The sequence below is a fragment of the Ruditapes philippinarum genome, unplaced genomic scaffold (genome assembly GCF_026571515.1).
Source record: "Ruditapes philippinarum isolate M1 unplaced genomic scaffold, ASM2657151v2 ctg12393_1_1_1_1, whole genome shotgun sequence".
NCBI lineage: Eukaryota > Metazoa > Mollusca > Bivalvia > Venerida > Veneridae > Ruditapes > Ruditapes philippinarum.
The window spans coordinates 1-20,092 of NW_026861641.1; the positions used below are offsets into that span (position 1 = coordinate 1).

Sequence of the window (20,092 nt, forward strand, 5' to 3'; positions counted from 1 at the left end):
TTTAATTGAGATTCACTCACATTTAACACTTAAGATTATCCACCGCGTGTGCAAAACAATTTCATGCTAAGATAGCATAAATTTAATTGATGATATATTATTGTTACCATTGAATGTAAATCCGATGTTTATAAGTATTATATAATTCACTTTAAGACATACGATGCTAATTTACTTCGCTGTTTAAATACTTTAAGTTGGGCGTCCGTGGCTGAGTGGTTAAGGTTGTTGGCTTCAAACCACTTGCCCCTCACCGCTGTAGGTTCGAATCCCGACAGGGACTTTGGATTCTTTCATGTGAGGAAGCTATCCAACTCGCTTACGGAACGTCGGTGGTTCTACTCAGGTGCCCGTTCGTGCCTGAAATAATGCACAGAGGGGCACCTGAGGTCTTCCTCCACCAGTAAAGCTGGAACGTCGCCAAATGACCTATACTGTGTCGGTGTGACGTACAACCAAAACAAGCAAATACTTTAACTGCAGATATTTATTGATATCTAAGAAAATCTTGCTGCATATATATCATTTGAACTATGTTTTGGAAGTTGCATTTTCTATTTCTTGTTAAGTAAAAATAATCCATTTTCAAGGAAACTGCCAGTTGTTGAACGACTCTTTGTACTCAGACTGTGTTTACCTAAATCTGTATGAAGGTTTGAAAGCGTTACATATATTTTATGTGGGTACTCCAAAGATGTTCATTTCATTTCAAGAGTTTGTAAAGCAATTAAAGGTATTTGAAAAAAAGAATAGTACGTTACTATATCTTTAATCTCGTAACTAAGCCATTCATAAAAGGAATTTGACATAGCTTGGCACAAATATTTTATATCATAATGAAACGATTTGAATTGCGCGACATAAATTCCCCTGCCTCCAAGGTCAAGCTAACACTTTGTCAACTTTAAGTCAATATTGTTTGTTTGTATAAGTCTTGACGGGCCAATAGCTTACTCATCCATCAAGGAATTTTGAAAATACTTGGCACAATGTTCTCGATAATGAGACGACGTGTCATGCGCAACACACAGACACTGAACTGTAAGGTCAAGAAGGTTAATTCTTAATATGGTACATGTATATGGTATAGTTTGTGTTTGTGTTTGTGTTTTGAAGATCAAGCGATTTTAAGATTGCTTATCACAAATATTTACAATAATAATACGACGTGCCCTAAACAATATCTGGACTCCTACGTCCAATGTCAAGGTCAAACTTAGGGGTCAAAGCTTAACATAGCATATATTTTGTGTCGGGCCCAAAATGTTTTGATCGATCAAGATATTTTGAAATTTCTTTTCACAACAGTTCATAATATTGGGACAATGCGTCATGCGCAACACCCAGAGTCAAGTCACACTTGAAGGTCAAAGCTTAAAATGATGTGTTTGGACCATACTTGTTTCATCGTTCAAGGGGTTTTGAAATTACTTGTTCAATGGATTTTGAAATTACCTTGTACAAACGTTCACAATAATTAGACGACCACAGCACATTGACCCCTTCCTTCCAATGGTAAAAGAAACTCAATGGATTTTGTTATGTTGGTTTAAAAAGTATGTGACGTTGGTTCATTTTTTAAAAACGTAGATATGTGCAAGAACTTAAGCTACAAGTTTCTTGTACCAAAGACAGTGAAAGTACCAAAGAGTCGTCTATTTACGTATGATATTATATATCATTTTCTTGTTTCAGATAACTGGAATTTACAGGTGTTCAACAAATGTGTGTTTGCGTAATAAAAATGAGTGATGTTATACCTGTAAGTAGAAAGTATTTATATCACGTCTTAAATTGATTTTATAGAAAAACATGCAATTCGTGTCCTTATTTGCCTTGAACATTTTTTAAAATCCCAATTTCAAATTTACTTAAATTTTAAGTGATAATGAATACATGCATGCACATGTTACCAAGCTCGTACTTAAATATGGAACTTAAAACGAACGATGGTTAATTTGGGGACCAAAAGCCTCTTTTCATGAAATGGCACTAACGTGTTTCACAAAATGTTCCGTGATATTACCGACTTATGAACACATATGCGTATTTTTCTAAATAGAAATTTTACGTTTTCGTGTGAAATGTTGAATTGCCCTTAAGTAGGTGTTTGAGGACTTAGACGGTACCTTGTACTTCCTAGTACCGTTCACGAACAGGCTCAATCAAATCGCACTTTCAACATTGTCAATTTAATGGGATTGCAAAAAAAAATTTGCTGTTTTTTAATGTTCTTAAATTTAATCTTAAGATTAAATATTATTCTTCTTTTCATTTCATATAGAACACTCGCATTTCAAAACAGGAACTAAAGTAGTAGTCCATATAGCAAAGTGACAATTTCATTTAAAGCAAGGTCATATCAAAACTGGTTTTAAACTTAAACTCAAAACAGTCATCTTCTGAAAGAATAATTAAGTTTTTGACTTTTCAGATTCTTGCTATAGTGATAATTGCCTACTTGAGATTTTCTACCACATTCATACTTCAGAACGATTGCCTAGTGTCCTCACCTTGCACATGCTTTGACAGTTATGACGGCATAGATATCAGATGCAGCAGTAGAGATCTAACGAACATTCCGGATATTAAACAATTTAGTGCAAACGTTGATAAGATAAATCTGTTTTTTTGTTACAACAAATTAACTGTTATTCAAAATGATACCTTTCGAAATTTGAGCTCAATCAATGCAAACGATATAGATTTACAACTTCAAGGAAATATGATACACACGATTGAAAGCAATGCATTTAATGGGATTGCAAAAACCATCAAAAGTCTGCAGCTGCAAAGTAACAATATAACAATTTTACCATTTGCTATCAAATATCTTGTTAACCTAAAAAGGCTTGATATTTGTGACAACCCTTTACATTCTCTTGATACATTAGTTATGCACAATATAGGAAGAAGCTTGACTTACTTTAGCTTCGATTTAGATACTTTCACCAAGTGGCCCAAGGAACTTCATTACCTTCGAGTATTAGAATCATTGATTGCAAACCACATACCTTATCCACAATTAGATGTTAATGTTTTCCATGGATTTGAAAGTACGCTTAGACATCTTACTCTTGATTACTCCAAGCTTAAGGATGTTCCTAATGCTATATGCCACCTCAGTCAGCTTACTTCTTTCACATTTAGATTTGCTTATCATCTCCAGACAAATATATCCTCTACTTTTGCGCCATGTACTCAAACTAATTCTACCGTTTTTGAGCTTAATCTAGCTAGCAGTAACATTCATACGTTTCCAAATGTTTTTACCTTGTTCCCATTCCTTTCAAAGTTAAATATCTTGAATAACTCACTTGAGTATATAGAAAGTACTAAAATTCCAACGTCCACAGAACTTACATCTTTATCTTTACAATATAACCGTTTTGAAAGAATACCGTATGCGTTGAATCTGTTCAAACGTCTCAAACAGATTTTTCTTTATGGTAATAAGATAAAAACAATTGAAACACCTGACTTGTCAGGATTATTTTCTTTGATTGTTCTTAATTTGTTTCAGAATCCCATTTCGTACATAGCACCAGATGCGTTTTATAATAATATCAATTTATATTATCTAGATTTAGATTACACACGTCTTGACCATGTTCCTGTCGCAGTGACATTCTTGACAAAGCTGAGATATTTATATCTTAGCGGGATGCCTATTGACTGTACATGTGACATGTCATATTTAAAACACTGGAATGTATCATCTGTTAATACATTTAGTACAAAATGTGCTTCTTCCTCTGAAACAGTGAAACATTTTATCATGACCTCTCTACAGACCTGTCAATAGACCCACCGATGATTACTGAAATGCAACGTCCGTGTATATGCTCTATCAAAAACAAAATTGATTTTTCTCAGTCCTTTGTGATTCACAAAGATTTGTATGTGTAATACCTTTAAATATCATTTTGTACTTATAATTTCATAATGTCATGAAAATAAAATGATGTATTACATGCAAAATACTTTGCTGTGGTTATTTAATTCATTATATTAATTAATTGTGTAACTCAGTTGATTCATTAAGGAATGCAATCATACATTTTATTTCTAACTAATAAACTTTATAGTGGTTCATATCTATGTTAAAGAATTGAAAGTGATAATATTAACTTATATGTTTCGCACTATACATTTACATCAGATGCGTGTAATAAACAAAATTATTGTTTAAATTTTGAAAAAAGGTAATTACAAAATACCTTCTTATTTGAAACCATGATATTTCATGTGATGGATAAAGAGTTAAAATGAATTTCTATTGTTTAAGGTTTTGAATATAAACAAATGCTATAATTTAAGGTTATGTTTTTTGTAGACTTTTATGCTCCCCCAAAAATTTCGGGGGAGCATGTAGTCGCCGGGTTGTCTGTCCGTCCGTCCGTTAGTTCTTCCTTCCGTACGTACGTACGTACGTCCCGACACCGTGTCCGGCCCATAACTTCGTTATTTGAAGTCGGATTCTACAACTTTTTCACAAAAATAATCACCATATTGAGACAACGTGTCGCGCACAACGTTTGGGCCGCTACCTTGAAGGTCAAGGTTACAGCATGGCATTGCAGCAAAATCGTGTCCGGCCCATAACTTCGTTATTTGAAGTCGGATTTTACAATTATTTCACAGAAATGATCACCATATTGAGACGACGTGTCCCGCGCAACATTTGGGTCGCTTACATTGAAAGTCAAGGTCACAGTATGACCTTACAGCAAAATCGTGCCCGGCCCATAACTTCTTTATTTGAAGTCGGATTTTACAACTATTTCACAGAAATGATCACCATATTGGGACGACGTGTCGCGCACAACATTTGGATTGTTTTTTTACTTTGAACTTTGTCTGTGACATAACTCTGACACTACAAGAGGTATACCTTCCTGTGTCCAAAACCTATTCCAGGAGCATCACCCGGTTCAACCGGCTCTTGTTTAAGATTTATTTTAGGTTGCATAACATTAATTAACAATAACTTTAAGATTTAGATAAAACACAAATAAAACAGAATGATTTTGTTATTTATTGTACAAAAATGACGGCAAGTTAACATCACTGAAACGATTCAATTCAACAAAGCTATAATATATAATAATAATTTAATTTTTTCATAACCTTATTAATCTTAGACATGGTTATTAGAACAACCATTTTGATACGATCTAGCTCGAGACCGTGAAATATAAGGCACTCAGTGACTCCTACACTTTTCTATGGCTAAAGATACCCAAGCTCTGATACCTAATACAAGAATCGATTGTCGTATTTGCATGTATCTGTCGTATCTGTCGTGTCTGTATTTGCAGTCGATGACTTGCGGAAAAGACCTTAATCTGAATACAAAAATAAATAAATAAATGAAATATAATTTCAGCTTCAATCTTATCCATGCTTTCGTTTTAGTATTCAAGTGTCTCTTTTGTAGTATAAACAATCTAACTTAAATATTTATTTTCTTGGCTAGAAGTGTGTTCTGTACAGCAAATTGCTGCGATTAAAAAAATAAAAATAAAAAGTTAGATATAAAACCGACTTTTTCGCAAGCCAATGCACTTTATAGATATGTCTAAAAACATATTAGATAGTGTGACGTATCTTTTTAAACTAAATTAGAAGTGTCTCTGAATATGTATCTTATGTAACTTTGGAACTTAATGTAAAAGATAAAGCAAAAAAGAATGCTGCTGTGGTATGGTAATTTGGTAATGAAGCAAATGGCTACCAAAATATATTATCAATTTAAAATCTCATTTACAAAAAAAAAAAAAAAAATAAAAAAAAATAAACTTGATAGACATGTTTGTCCAAATAGTTAGTTTCATTAAGAGTGAAATCATATTTGTTTTCAAAAAAATAACTTAGGAACTAAATAAAATATGTGCTTATGAACATTGACCAACAAATGATACAGTGACAATCAGTTAATAAATAGCAGAATACGGTTTTTGGTAAACGCTGAAAATATCGTCTGTCTACAGTGCAACTAGTAGATAGAGTTATTAACACACTTGAAATTTCGGAAATCGATGTGCAAATTACTTCATATGAAATTCAAATTGCTTTTTACTTAATCTAATTATGGTTCCAATTAAATGAACCATTTTTAAATGCCTTGAGGACACAATTTTTAAACATATCACTTTAAATAGTTGTCATCTTCAGAGAAATTGTTAATTTTTTGACAGCATACATATTGTTCTACCGTATTATGATTTTATTTTCCAGTACGCATAACGTTTAATAAGCAAATAAAAATGAAGAATTCAAATGGTTTGGTTGTTATTTAAAACTTTACAGAATAGATCTTTATCACTATATGTTGATGGGATAGGTATAGGTTTTAATACAATCTATTGAAGAAGACCAAATTTTAATGTAATCGTTTGTTGTAAAACAAGTTGAGAAAATCCTTAATTGTGTCCTCAGTTTACATCAGCGTGAAACCTTGAGCCTTATAATGATAAATGTCGTTCTTATCTTAGATGTTTACAATTCAATATAGTGAAATTTCACTTAAAGCTGTCGTCTTTTGTTGAAACTGAATGTTAAATTTATTTGAGCCGCGTCATGAAAAACCAACACAGTGCGTTTGCGACTAGCATGGATCCAGACCAGCCTGCGCATCCGCGCAGTCTGATCAGGATCCATGCTGTTCGCTTTCAGTTTCTCTACTTGTTATAGATTTGTAAGCGAACAACATGGATCCTGATCAGACTGCGCGGATGCGCAGGCTGGTCTGGAACCATGCTGGTCGTAAACGCACTATGTTGGTTTGTCATGGCGCGGCTCATTTTAATTATTTCCTTTATATTGCATGTTATGGTATAAGTCACACCAAAACTGAAACTGTAATGGTATTATCACGACTCTCCAAACAACTAAAAACGAATCAATTTTCCCATTAACTGTGCTTCATAACTGTTTTAGGGGTAGCCTAAACGCACTGTATATTTGTTCAAATCGACGTGTGGGAACCGATGATATTTTTATAGGGTTGTACTACTTATAACGAGGGCCCACATAATGAATACAGAAAAAGGTACTTCACCTGTTCAACTTAAATTAGAAAGATCACATCAGTTTGACTTCAAAGAGCCTTTTTTATAATTGATAAGATATTAAAAGCGAAATGATATATGCTATATTAACGATATTTTAACAACAGGTTTAAAAAATGATACGCATGTTTACAATTTAAACACTTTATTAGTTTCAAAAGAAACCAAGGGGGAGAATCACGCCGTTCGTTACCCAAACAAACAAGATGGCGGATGCAGCCAAAAAGTAGGGTTTTCCCTTTTTTCTCTGAAATTCGTGATGTTCTAATGTAAAGGTACATATAACAACCTTCCCCACAATTTTCCTTGCACACAGGATTTTATTTCATGATGTTTCGTCCCGTACTTCATCTGAAATGCGCGTCATCAGATTCGAAGCGAGAGAATTTTCCACCGGTTTGATCGTGGTAACGTACGGCCTTTTCTCTCAAATTCACTGTTTCTTTTACATATATGTATATTAACTGAAACTACTGACTTTAAAAAGTTGCAATATGTTGTCAAGTAAGCAATCATGCCCATTCTGGCTAGATTTACTGCTGTAAATATTAATATCGGGGCATTTTCCGGAAATGATAACGTATGGCGCACAAAATAACAATGATAACGTACGGCGCATTTTCTACTTGGTGGATTTCCATTTGTCCAATCAGCTGATAATGAATTATTTTTATGTAGGAAATGATATATATCTGGAAAAAAATGTTGGTCAGGTCAGAAATAATTAATTGAACAATGCTGCACCATCGGATATAAATATCTTTCTAGCTGGTGGCATAATAGATATTCGTTGATAATATACTAATTAAAACACACGTGTATAGTTTGAGAATATTTTGTATTAAATGCAGAATGGAAAGAAAAGCCTCCACTTTCAGGAAACATTAGTGTAGTGTTGTCTTCACATTAAATTTCACCAGTGTTGTGCGATAATTATGGTCTTAACCCCTTATTAGAAAGAAGAAACGCATTCAGCAGAGCAAAAATGTTAAAAAGGTACGGACGGCTTGATATATTTTATTTTCCAAAGAAAAAGTCTTAAATTATTCCTAACAAATTTCTGATAAGGAAATCTTAATATTTGAACCCATCAAACATAAACAAAACGAAAAGTGATTGCGGCTAGCTTGAGATGAGCCTGTGTTTATTCAAGAAAAATACATAACAATGAATTACGGCCTCGCCATTTTTTTTAGCAGAAACATCCCTTGATGTCGCCCCAGCCAGTGTTATATCCTCGTAACTAACTCGTTTCATGTACTATAACTATTACTAAATAAGAAATTTTCTGTTTAATTGACGGGCGGTTAATATTGAAACGCTACCATTTAGCGTGACGTTGTGTCACTATGACGTCAGATATATTTACGTGACATAGCCTTACAATTTTTTTTATTATAGTGGACAGTAGACATTTTATTTTATTCCAATAGACTTTAAAGCCGATTAGGACATAAAACATGCACAATAACGAACAGTTCATATAAACATAATATCAAAAATCATGAAAAAGTTTGGAGAAGATCAATTTTGATTGATAAAGTAAATACCAGCCGACATCTTCTTAAGTAGTTACATAATGAACATTTTCATATCAAAATTGATCTTTAAACCACTAACTTATAGGTCGTTCGTATATACATACACACATATACATGTACATACATATAATAAAACATGCATTACATGAACCATTAATGCAAAATTGTTGTATATAATTCGATTTTTAATACATAAACGCAATTACCATATGTTTATACACATATCCTAAAAAATGAAGGTCCCTTCGCATCAATTTGGGATTTCATAATTGTAAATGAAAGGAACGTCATAATTTGATCCAAGAATTTGCCTATCATATTCTGGCGTTTTTATTTCACAAACGCCCCAACAGAAACAATAATTTCTTAAAAAAGTATTGCAGGTATCAGCAATAAAAGAGTGACATTGGAATTTGCTTATTAATTTCTAGTGTTAAATATAAAGTTTCAAATCGGATTTGGATTTCGATGTTTTTATCCATGCCGGAAAACCCGTCTGAAACCTTTAATGACAGACCGCTCATGCGCTTAGATAACGTCATTGTCTTTATGATAGAACGGTTTTAAAAATTATTACGCTACTCTTAAACTAGTGTTTACGAAGTATATGTTAGTGTTCATCCGTGTTGTTCTACAGAAATTAGAAACTTCGACGGGAGCGACAGCGACCGGAGAATATTTTGGTATGTTACGGTTTAGAACTCACTTTATTTCGTCACTATACTTGTACATTTGCACAAACGCGGTTCTATGAAGCACTATAAAAAAAGAAGATTGCTATGAATGGCCTTTGATATATAATCGACTTTTGTTCTTCTATGAAAATTTACACAAAGAATTTTTAAGAAAAAAAGCGCTTTGATTGGATGACAAATAAAGCTGGACACTTATATTAATTATTTCAGTTTCTTTACTTGGTTCTACACATCCTGTTATGTCTTGTAAACATAGCTTTTCTGTTATATAGAAAATCAATTAATCAGAAACAAATGCGCCGTACGTTATCATTGATATTTTGTGCGCCATACGTTATCATTTCCGGAAAATGCCCCGATATTAATATTTTCAGCGGTTATTCTAGCCAGAATGGGCATGTATGCTTAGATGACCACATATTACAACTTTTTAAGGTCAGTGGTTTCAGTAATTGACATATATGTAAACGAAACAGTGAATTTTAGAGAAAAAGCCGTACGTTACCACGATCAAACCGGTGGAAAATTTTCTCGCTTCGAATCTGGTGACGCGCATTTCAGATGAAGTACGGGACGAAACATCATGAAATAAAATCCTGTGTGCCAGGAAAATTGTGGAGAAGGTTGTTATATGTACTTTTACATTAGAACATCACGAATTTCAGAGAAAAAAGGGAAAACCCTACTTTTTGGCTGCATCCACCATCTTGTTTGTTTGGGTAACGAACGGCGTGATTCTCCCCCGTGGAAACGCAAGTTATGTTAATGCTTGACAACAATTTTATAAAAGCAATAAACTAAGTTTGAAGTAACAAAATTTCTTTTGGAAAATTCGTCAGAAATAAATTGCACATGGTGAAGTCATTAATACGTAAACATAAAATGAAAACAACACGATTAACAGATCCATTTAAAAACTGAGTATACAAACCAAGACTAAAAAATGATGTCTGCTGCCATAATGTGTTATGTAATATCATTAATTTAATTTATAAAAAGAAAGTGTCATACGAATAAACACATACAAGTTTAACAGAATAAAAAGTACAAGTTAGAATGTTGAAAATCATAAGCTTTCCTTAAAAAAAACAACATTTTTTAAAATTGTAAAATTTCTTGTAATTGTGTATTCTCAGATAAGGTGGCTGTTTTAAATTACGGTAAAAACAGGAGCAACAATTTCGTCATGTACATAAATATACATGGCATTTAAACTTTCAGGTTGAGTATTTAAGAAAACACCGAGCATTCATATCAAGGAGGTGGTCACGCACCTAAAATGAAACGTCCCCTTAAAGAAACAACACGTAGTCTAATCACATGATTTTATTTTTGGCCAGCTTATCGAAAACGACATTTATTCAGAGTTGACCAGTCGCTTGCGTAAAGTAGATTGAACACCACTTTCATTTTACCTATACAAAGTAAGTTTCCTGCACTATTTTGTAATTACTTAGATACTATAAGTTTTATACATCTGAATACAGTGAAAATAGTGTGATATATATGAATGAATTTTTATATATATCAGAAATAGCTTTAAAACATAACATATTTTATTTTCAGATAATAGGTGTTAAAGGGAATACAGCACATGCTATAAAATGAGAAACATATCATATGTAAGTAGACATTCAGTTCGCTTTGTATTGTTTATAGCTTATTAATGTATTCAACGCTATAAAATCCTTGTCTCCTTGTCTCATTTCCGCAAACCCCATTTTTAAATTTTGGATTCAATTTCTTCCTTATCCTTACTGCAGTTGATAGCTGTGAATATCAAAGCGACATAGACTATTGTTGTAGTTTTAGCAAGGCACCTGGTTAAGGTTTGATTTAATGATTGAGTTTGTATGAGAATTGAGACCTCATTTGTTGTCATTATTTATTACTATAAATCTGTTGGGGCTAGACTGTGTACCAGTCTGGGAGATTTTAGTTTGGTATCTCTGTCAACGGGTACCTGCATAAATAATGGACAAGAGGTCTGCAATTGTTGTGTTTAGGGAACTCAATCATTGGTTACCATCATAAATATTCCAGGAATCAGTCTGTTTGTTTCTGGTACAGTTACTTGATCAACACTTGTCGTCATAAATATAGAAGGCTTAAATTTGTCAATTAACACTAAGGTAACCTCCAAATATGGAAAGTCAAAGTATTTCATATAAATACTGGGACAAGATTTTCTGGGGGCAGTCAATATTCAAGTTTCTAGATTGAAGAGTCAAGATTCAGGATTTTAGATGGAAGTTTCAAGAATGAGATCTTAAGAGCTAAATAGTAAAAATTGAGTGACTTATCAACCATGTGTGAGGAAGAAAAACTGTAACTTTAAATATTAATTGTAGATTAGAAATTTAGGACACTTTCAAATAAATAAATGGTGAAATGAAACGGAAAACAGTTATTGTTTATTTTATGCAAATATGTGAAATTATGGAAGTAGTAGAAATTATAAATTACGAGAGAGAAGAATTTATAACACTGGTGGCAGCGAACGGGATTTTTGGACTTTAACACGTTTAGAAAAGATTTTAAAGTGATTATCTGAAGAGACATTTATTTGAACTGTACATTATAAAATTACTAAAATGGGACCAAAGAAACAAACCGGTGCAGCTTCAATTATTGTGGAAGAACAATTTGGTGACAATGTTTTATCGGAAACTGAGTTATTACATGAAAAACTGAGAATTGCAGAAGAAGAAAATAGAAAATTAGAAGATATTATTAGAAAAAAAGAGCAAGAATCCGTGTTACAGAGAGATGAAATTGTGAATCAGTATCAACAGAGAATTAATGACATTAGCATTGAGAAAAATAATCAGATAAGGCAACTTGAAGCAGACATAGCTCTTTCACAAAGAAATGGTTCACAGTCAAATATTGGAAATTCAAATGGAATTTCACATAGGAAGTATGACGTTCCACTCCCCAGACAAACTCTTTTTGATGGGAAAAATTCATGGGAAAGCTTCATCAATCCATTTGAGGCCATGGCTATAGCTTGCAATTGGGACAACAATGAGCGACTGTTCCGTCTGAAAAACAGTTTGCGAGGCAAGGCTGCAGAATACATATTTAAGCAAGTGGGACAAGACACATTGAACAGTTACAATCTTCTTCAAACTGCACTTATTACAAGATTTCAAGAAAAACGATCTACTGCTTCGTATTTGGCTGAATTGGAAAATCGCAAATATTTTCGCGAGAAGGAAACTCTGGCTGAGTATGTTGCAAGCGTAAAAAGGTTGGTGATTAAGGGATACCCTACTGCTGACAATGCCACTCGAGAAACCATAAATTTACGTCATTTTTTGAAGGGACTTCAAGATTCACAAGCAGCTTTGTTCATCGGGATGCAAGACCCTAAGACAATAGACCATGCTAGAGAATTGTTAGACAACTATACAAGTATAAGGGATGACGTAAGAGGCCCTCGGATCAGGAGTATTGATAAAAAGGAAGAATACGTCACAGAAGCCCGTCTTCAAGATTTTGGTAAGGATCTGAAATCATCATTAGGAAAGAAAATTGACCAGCTAGCAAATCAATTGAATTTAAAGCCAAACAACAACCAGAAATTTACTCAGCGTCAGTCAAATAAACCAGACTACAAGAATGTCACTTGCTACAAATGCCATACTCTCGGACATTATGCTAGGGATTGTCCATCAAATCAACTGTCTCAGGGAAACTAACTCAGACCAAGCCTTACGGCCCAGACTTGGTCAGTGACAATGACATTGTATATAAGACAATTAAGTGTAGGAGTGCTAATGCAAATGGTGTTTCGCTTATTATGCCTGTAAAAATTTTTGATACTGTGAATGCAAATTTTGTTATAGACACTGGAGCTTGTTGTACAATATTATCGTCTGCATTTTATTATAGAATTCCAGAAGATATTCGACCTATTTTGTCTGATGTTGATCGTTCAGTGCGCTTTGAAGTCGCAAATGATGGATTATTAACTATAGTTGGTCAGTGTGAATTTTCTTTTACAAATGCAGGTCAAACTTTTGAGTATACGGTTTTTATTGCACATATTCATGAAGATGGATTAATAGGGTTAGACTTTTTAAATGAAAATAATTTCGAACTTAGTGCTCAAAAAGGATTAAAATTAAATGGGAGAAAATGCAAGACATTTGTGGAGAAAGTGCCATTAAGAGCGGTGAAAATTACTACGCGGTCAAAGGTATCAATTCCAGCAAACTCAGAAATTGTTATACCTGGCAAGGCAATAAATCTTGGAACAATTAACTCATCATTAGGCATCATCTGCCCTTTGGAAAATAAATGGCCAGTGAATAAAGTGTTTATGGGAAGTGTGCTAGTATCCCCAAGGGAACTTCAAGGCAATTCAATTCCTATAAGACTGGTTAATACCTCTGATAGAAATGTGAAATTAACCAAGGGGTCATTATTGGGATATTTGCATGAATTAAATCAAGAAGATTTATTGAAAGAAAATGTGAACTTAGATGACTGCAAATTGTCGGCAACTTTCGAAATAAATGAGGATAATATTAAATGCGATATCACAAAATGGAACAGTGAATTAAAAGAGTTATATCAGAGATCTTCAGAAAATCTTGATAATTTACAAAAGGAAAAATTGAAACATCTATTAGAAAAACATAAAAATGCATTTTCAAGTTCTCCTACAGATTTAGGTCGTACCTCTGTTGTGAAACATACTATTGAAGTTCCAGAAAATGTCAGGCCAATCAAAATTCCACCAAGACGTGTACCAAAGGCTTTTGAAGGACAAGAAGAAAAGATCATTCAGCAGCAATTAGACATGGGAATAATAGAAGAGAGCACGAGTCCTTGGTCTGCACCTTTATGTTTTGTACGAAAAAAGGGACCTCAGGGTGGTGTACGAGTTTGTGTGGATTACAGGGGTTTGAACAATTTAAGCAAAAAATGTGCTTATCCGTTACCAAGAATAGAATCTTGTCTTGAATCGTTGGGAGGAAATAATTATTATAGTTCATTAGATTTACTTTCGGGGTTTTACCAGATTGAATTGGATAAAAGGGATCGTGAGAAGACTGCGTTTTGTACAAGTAGAGGTGGACTTTATCAATATGTGACCATGCCGCAAGGTTTGACAGGGTCACCACACAACTAGCAAGGCACCTGGTTAAGGTTTGATTTAATGATTGAGTTTGTATGAGAATTGAGACCTCATTTGTTGTCATTATTTATTACTATAAATCTGTTGGGGCTAGACTGTGTACCAGTCTGGGAGATTTTAGTTTGGTATCTCTGTCAACGGGTACCTGCATAAATAATGGACAAGAGGTCTGCAATTGTTGTGTTTAGGGAACTCAATCATTGGTTACCATCATAAATATTCCAGGAATCAGTCTGTTTGTTTCTGGTACAGTTACTTGATCAACACTTGTCGTCATAAATATAGAAGGCTTAAATTTGTCAATTAACACTAAGGTAACCTCCAAATATGGAAAGTCAAAGTATTTCATATAAATACTGGGACAAGATTTTCTGGGGGGAGTCAATATTCAAGTTTCTAGATTGAAGAGTCAAGATTCAGGATTTTAGATGAAAGTTTCAAGAATGAGATCTTAAGAGCTAAATAGTAAAAATTGAGTAACTTATCAACCATGTGTGAGGAAGAAAAACTGTAACTTTAAATATTAATTGTAGATTAGAAATTTAGGACACTTTCAAATAAATAAATGGTGAAATGAAACGGAAAACAGTTATTGTTTATTTTATGCAAATATGAGAAATTATGGAAGTAGTAGTAATTATAAATTACAAGAGAGAAGAATTTATAACACTATTAAAAAACAGACTTTTAGATTATACTTCTGAATTTCATAAAATAAATATGGAAAAACGAATATAATCTTAAATCCGCACAATTTTTGTCAAATAGGGATCTTTTAAAGGTTTATTCGTATAAACTTGGCAGCTTAGCGACCTAGTGACGTAATGTTAGCGGCTTGGCGGTCGAGAAGCCTTAAAATTTTAAGTTTTGAGAACATTTAAAAAAATAATGCTGCATTTTAGGAAATTTTAAGACATCTTGTTATTAAAAAGATATATAAACAAAAATATAAGTTAACAAAATTTGCCTAGTGGCCTTAAATTTTAAAATTATAGAAATTTGTTAAACAGTTAAAACGGCTCTTAATGATTTTTAGGACATATCAAAGATTTTATATAGAACAGTAGTAAACCATTTTCAGTTAGGCTTTTGATATAGAGTTTTAGTCTTTGTAAAGTTGGTGGTATGTTGGCCAAGCACACTTAGCTTTAAAGTTGTAGAAATTTTGTAAAAATAATTAAACCGGCTACCATTGAAGTTTTTAAGTCATATATTGTCATTTCTATCAAAAATGAACACTAAAACTACTTCAGAACTGTTTTTTTTATATCATGTTTATGAGGTTTGTGGCCTAGCAGCCCAGCGGCCTTGCGGCGTAAATTTTGTAGAAAAGATTGTAGAAACAATTTTAACTGCATGTAATAAAGTTTTTAGAACATATATACAAAATCACTTTCAGAATAAAACTTATTTTTATTGCCTTTTGAAAGTTGGTGTCCTTGCGGCATGGCGGCCCTGGGGCGTAAATTTTCAAAGTTGTAGACATTTTGTAAAAACAATCAAAAAGGCGTTTATAAAAGGTTTTAGGCGTATCTTGTAATTTTAAAGATATATAAACAGAAAAAATCACTTTCAGAAAAGTTTTTGTCCACTTCAGCAAGGCTTTCACCTACCTATTAGCCGTATTCTTCAAAGTACTGGCCCTTTATATAATAATTGAAGAAATATTTTAGGACAGCTAAAGAAAATGCCTACAGCGGAATTGTTGCCAGGCGCTTCAAAGATAATTTAATTATCCCGCATGATCATAATTACAAAATTAGATTCTCAATATTCTAAACAATACTTATTTAATTACAGTCACACAACCTTTGTATGTATTAGTTTTCAATTAAATATTGAATAACACTGCAATGGGGTTCTCATTGTAGTAACCAGACAGCTTGCAAACACTGAACAGTCAAATCATATAATTTGTTTAAAAAGCAACATTTCTTGTACATATGTACTGTTCTGTTTCATATTAACTGAAAACGTTTGGAAGCTTCTACATGTATAACAAACATGGACTTTAAATCACAAACTTACTGTATGTATCACACTTTCAAGAAAAGAAACATACATAAAACTTGACTAGAACAAAAGATATAGCAACCAGAATAACATTGACAAATGTTCGCAATTAGAAAGGGTCATATTTATAATGGATGTTGTAATCTTTCTTACACATGTAGACAAAAAATATCAACTATTACTTATCACTATTGAAACTAGTATAAAGGCTACACTATCACATTTAATTAAGTGAAAATTAAAAAGTAGTTAGTAAGTTACACACTTGTTAATACCAAAATACTTATTTATCAAACTAGAAATACGCTTAATATGAACCTGTGGTTGAATAAAAAAATAAAAGAAAAAAAGCATGATTTTAATTAATTTTTTTAATTTATTTGACCAACAATACTTGAGTAATATGATAAAACGTGTTACATGTAGCATGCCTCAGAATGTGAAGATCCTATTTAATTTATTTAAGTATTAGATACAAGTTGATCATTTATATAATGTAAATGTCATTTTGTATTGAAAAACTGTATTGTGTTTCCTTTTTTGTCTTCTTCACTTTTTTGAAATTTAAAACTTTTATGAATTTCAGAGACAGATCATAGTGGTTTCTGCCTTCCTGGGATTATCCTCATCGTTTGTTCTCGATGACAACTGTCCAGAGTCATCATTACCTTGCACGTGCTACGGTAATTCAAGAAATTTCAGCTACATAAGTTGTACCAGTAAAAGTTTGACGAACATTCCTAATATTAAACAATCTGGTTATCATGTAAACAAGTTATATCTGGATTTTGAATTAAACGAAATAACCGTTATTCGAAATAACGCATTTATAACTTTTAGCTCAATCAACGCATCAGAAATAGATTTACGATTGGATAATAATAAGATACACTCAGTTGAGAGCAATGCGTTTACTGGAGTAGCAAATTCAATCACAAGTCTTCACCTGCAACATAATAATTTAACAGTTTTACCGTCGGCTTTCAAAAATTTGTTTAATCTTAGAAACCTAGATGTTTTGTTTAATCCTTTACATTCTCTTGATGCATCAGCAATGTCAAATATAGGAAGGAGTCTGACTTCATTTAGTTTAGATTTAGACCATTTTAAGGAATGGCCACAGGAACTGCATTACCTTCGAGTGTTGCAGACATTAACCGTTGACAACATTCAGTTTCCGCATTTAGCCATAAATGCTTTCGATGGATTTGAAAACACGCTCACATCCCTTTCTCTTAAATACTATAGACTTGAGAAAGTTCCTAATGCAATATGTCATCTAAGTCACCTTTCGGAATTGACAATCGTATATTCCTATAACCTTCAGAAAAACATGACCCCCATTTTTGAACCATGCGGTAAGGAATTGTCTTCTGTCACAAGTTTAACCTTATATGCAAATGACCTCCATACGTTTCCAAATATTACTTTATTCCCATCACTTACGTTGCTAAATCTAAATAGTAATCGGCTTCAAAACATAGATATCACTAAAATTCCCTTGCATTCAAAACTTGCTACTATTGATTTGGAATTCAATCTTCTAGAAAGGATACCAGACGCATTGAACAGGTTAAAATCCTTGCAATCATTATCTTTTAGCAGCAATAAGATAATGACAATTAAAACATCTGATCTAGCAGGATTGAGTTCTTTAACATTTTTAAGGGTTTTTGACAATCCCATCACGTATGTAGAACCAGAAGCATTTAAGGACAATTTTAATTTACATCATCTAGATCTTGGTTAAACAAATCTTGATCATGTACCTGTTGCAGTAACAAACTTGACAAAGCTTTCTTATTTCTTTCTGAAGGACAGGGACATTGACTGCAGTTGTGACATGTCATATTTGAAATCCTGGAATGTGTCAGCTATTTCGACCTTTCATGCAAAGTGTGCATCGTCCTCTGAAAATATCAAACACTTTATCATGACTTCTCTACAAACATGCCCATAGACACTTAATTTGACAATGATTTCTTCGAATTTCTTGCATATTTGTAACTAAAAGAAAAGGTTTTATTATCTAGACTGATTATGTTTTTGCTATTCATTACAAAAAAACAAGTTATTTAAAAACAATGAATATGAAATCACCGCTTAAAGCTGGTTTTCCATTTGTCAGATTAATGTCTTTAAGCCTTTGTTTTAAATTCAGATTAATTTTACAGCTTTGCAAATAACACTAGCCTAGGTATCAGTAAATGTTAACGTTATAAACATCTCATGTTCATGTATTTAAAGTGTTTGCTTGTTTTGTTATCTGAACTGGTAAGAAAACTGTTTTTTTTTAACTTCTGTATTATTCAGAAAAAGAACAGGTCTTTTTTAATAATTCCAGCAGTCTTATTTATTGTTATACATTATCATAAAATTTACATTAATACACCGTAAAGTCTAATGAAAATACTTTTGTAGATTTTATTATTTAAACTACGTCATCTTACATTATATTGCATTATCAGTTTATCAAATACTATACACTTTTTTGAAATTGTCAAGTAATTAAACACAAGTGAAATATGCATCGGTGAAATGGCATTTGAATACAATTTGATCTAATGGAATTTGAATACAGTTCATATATGAATATCAAGTTAAAAACAGATCTTAAAGTAAAATATCCTGATCTTTATGCTGATGATATACACAGAATCTAGAATTTATCATTTAATATACACTTTTAAGAAACGAGTCTATTTTAGTAATCCATCGACTTTTAAACATGAATTTCCATTCAAGATCTAGCTTGCTTTAAGTGTATATGAAATACCAAAATTATAATATGAGGACAGAAAGTCAGAATCGCCTGAAACATCGTTTAGTTGATTATTATTTTTTATACATTAAACGATTATGTTCATCATAAAGTATGTATGTAATGATTCAGTAAGATTGGAAAAACTAAGTTTAAACATCATGCGATTGGTGTTCAGTATTATACACTTGTCAAAAATGCTCGTTATTAAATGTAAATGCATGTTCAATGTATTTGCCTAAGTCTTGGCTTTGCAAAATACACACTTGTGTAACGGTTTTTTATGTATAAAAATGTTTTCGGTTAAATTGAATTGGTCCATTTTGGAAGGTCTGTTACACCATGAATAGTTTTGTTGATATTAATTAGTATGTAGTAATACGTGACAATATACCATCAAAGAATTATAATTATACTGATATTGTTAATCAGTGTGAGAAACATGAATCGATATTACTTTACTTTATATAGCAGATAATTAATTGTTCTTGTTCCAAAAAAGTTATTATTATATATCATATAGATGTTCATACGAAATTATTTTGATCGGCTGATTATGCCATATCATTTCTTTTTGCTCTGCGGGGACAAACGCAAACAAAAGAACTTGTCGTATTCTCGCCTTCCGCTCCGAAGTACAATGATTCTTACACGTGTTTGTTATACAGAATGAGTATCGTTTTACACGTTGGTTTACACGGAACATATTTTAGTTTCATTGTGTAAGAAGCTATAAGCTGATGGTACACGTATGTACTCAAACTTGGTTATGTCAATTAATTTTTCCAATTAGATCTATAATGTTAGCCCTTTCTCTGGAAATATGCCAAGTGACTTGAATAAAAAAAAGTTTGGCAATG

The 20,092-nt window shown here is 32.6% G+C and overlaps 2 protein-coding genes across 2 annotated transcripts; both read left to right on the plus strand.

Annotated features, from left to right (window-relative positions):
• Window positions 1-1,650: 1,650 nt before the first annotated feature.
• Window positions 1,651-5,801, plus strand: LOC132716398 (leucine-rich repeat-containing protein let-4-like). Its single transcript, XM_060699664.1, has 2 exons — window positions 1,651-1,762; window positions 2,435-5,801. The coding sequence occupies exons 1-2, from the start codon at window positions 1,724-1,726 to the stop codon at window positions 3,803-3,805; spliced, it is 1,410 nt and encodes a 469-aa protein (XP_060555647.1). The 5' UTR covers window positions 1,651-1,723; the 3' UTR covers window positions 3,806-5,801.
• A 4,845-nt stretch (window positions 5,802-10,646) lies between these two features.
• Window positions 10,647-18,760, plus strand: LOC132716399 (leucine-rich repeat transmembrane neuronal protein 3-like). Its single transcript, XM_060699666.1, has 3 exons — window positions 10,647-10,733; window positions 10,876-10,931; window positions 17,058-18,760. The coding sequence occupies exons 2-3, from the start codon at window positions 10,914-10,916 to the stop codon at window positions 18,219-18,221; spliced, it is 1,182 nt and encodes a 393-aa protein (XP_060555649.1). The 5' UTR covers window positions 10,647-10,733; window positions 10,876-10,913; the 3' UTR covers window positions 18,222-18,760.
• Window positions 18,761-20,092: the final 1,332 nt, after the last annotated feature.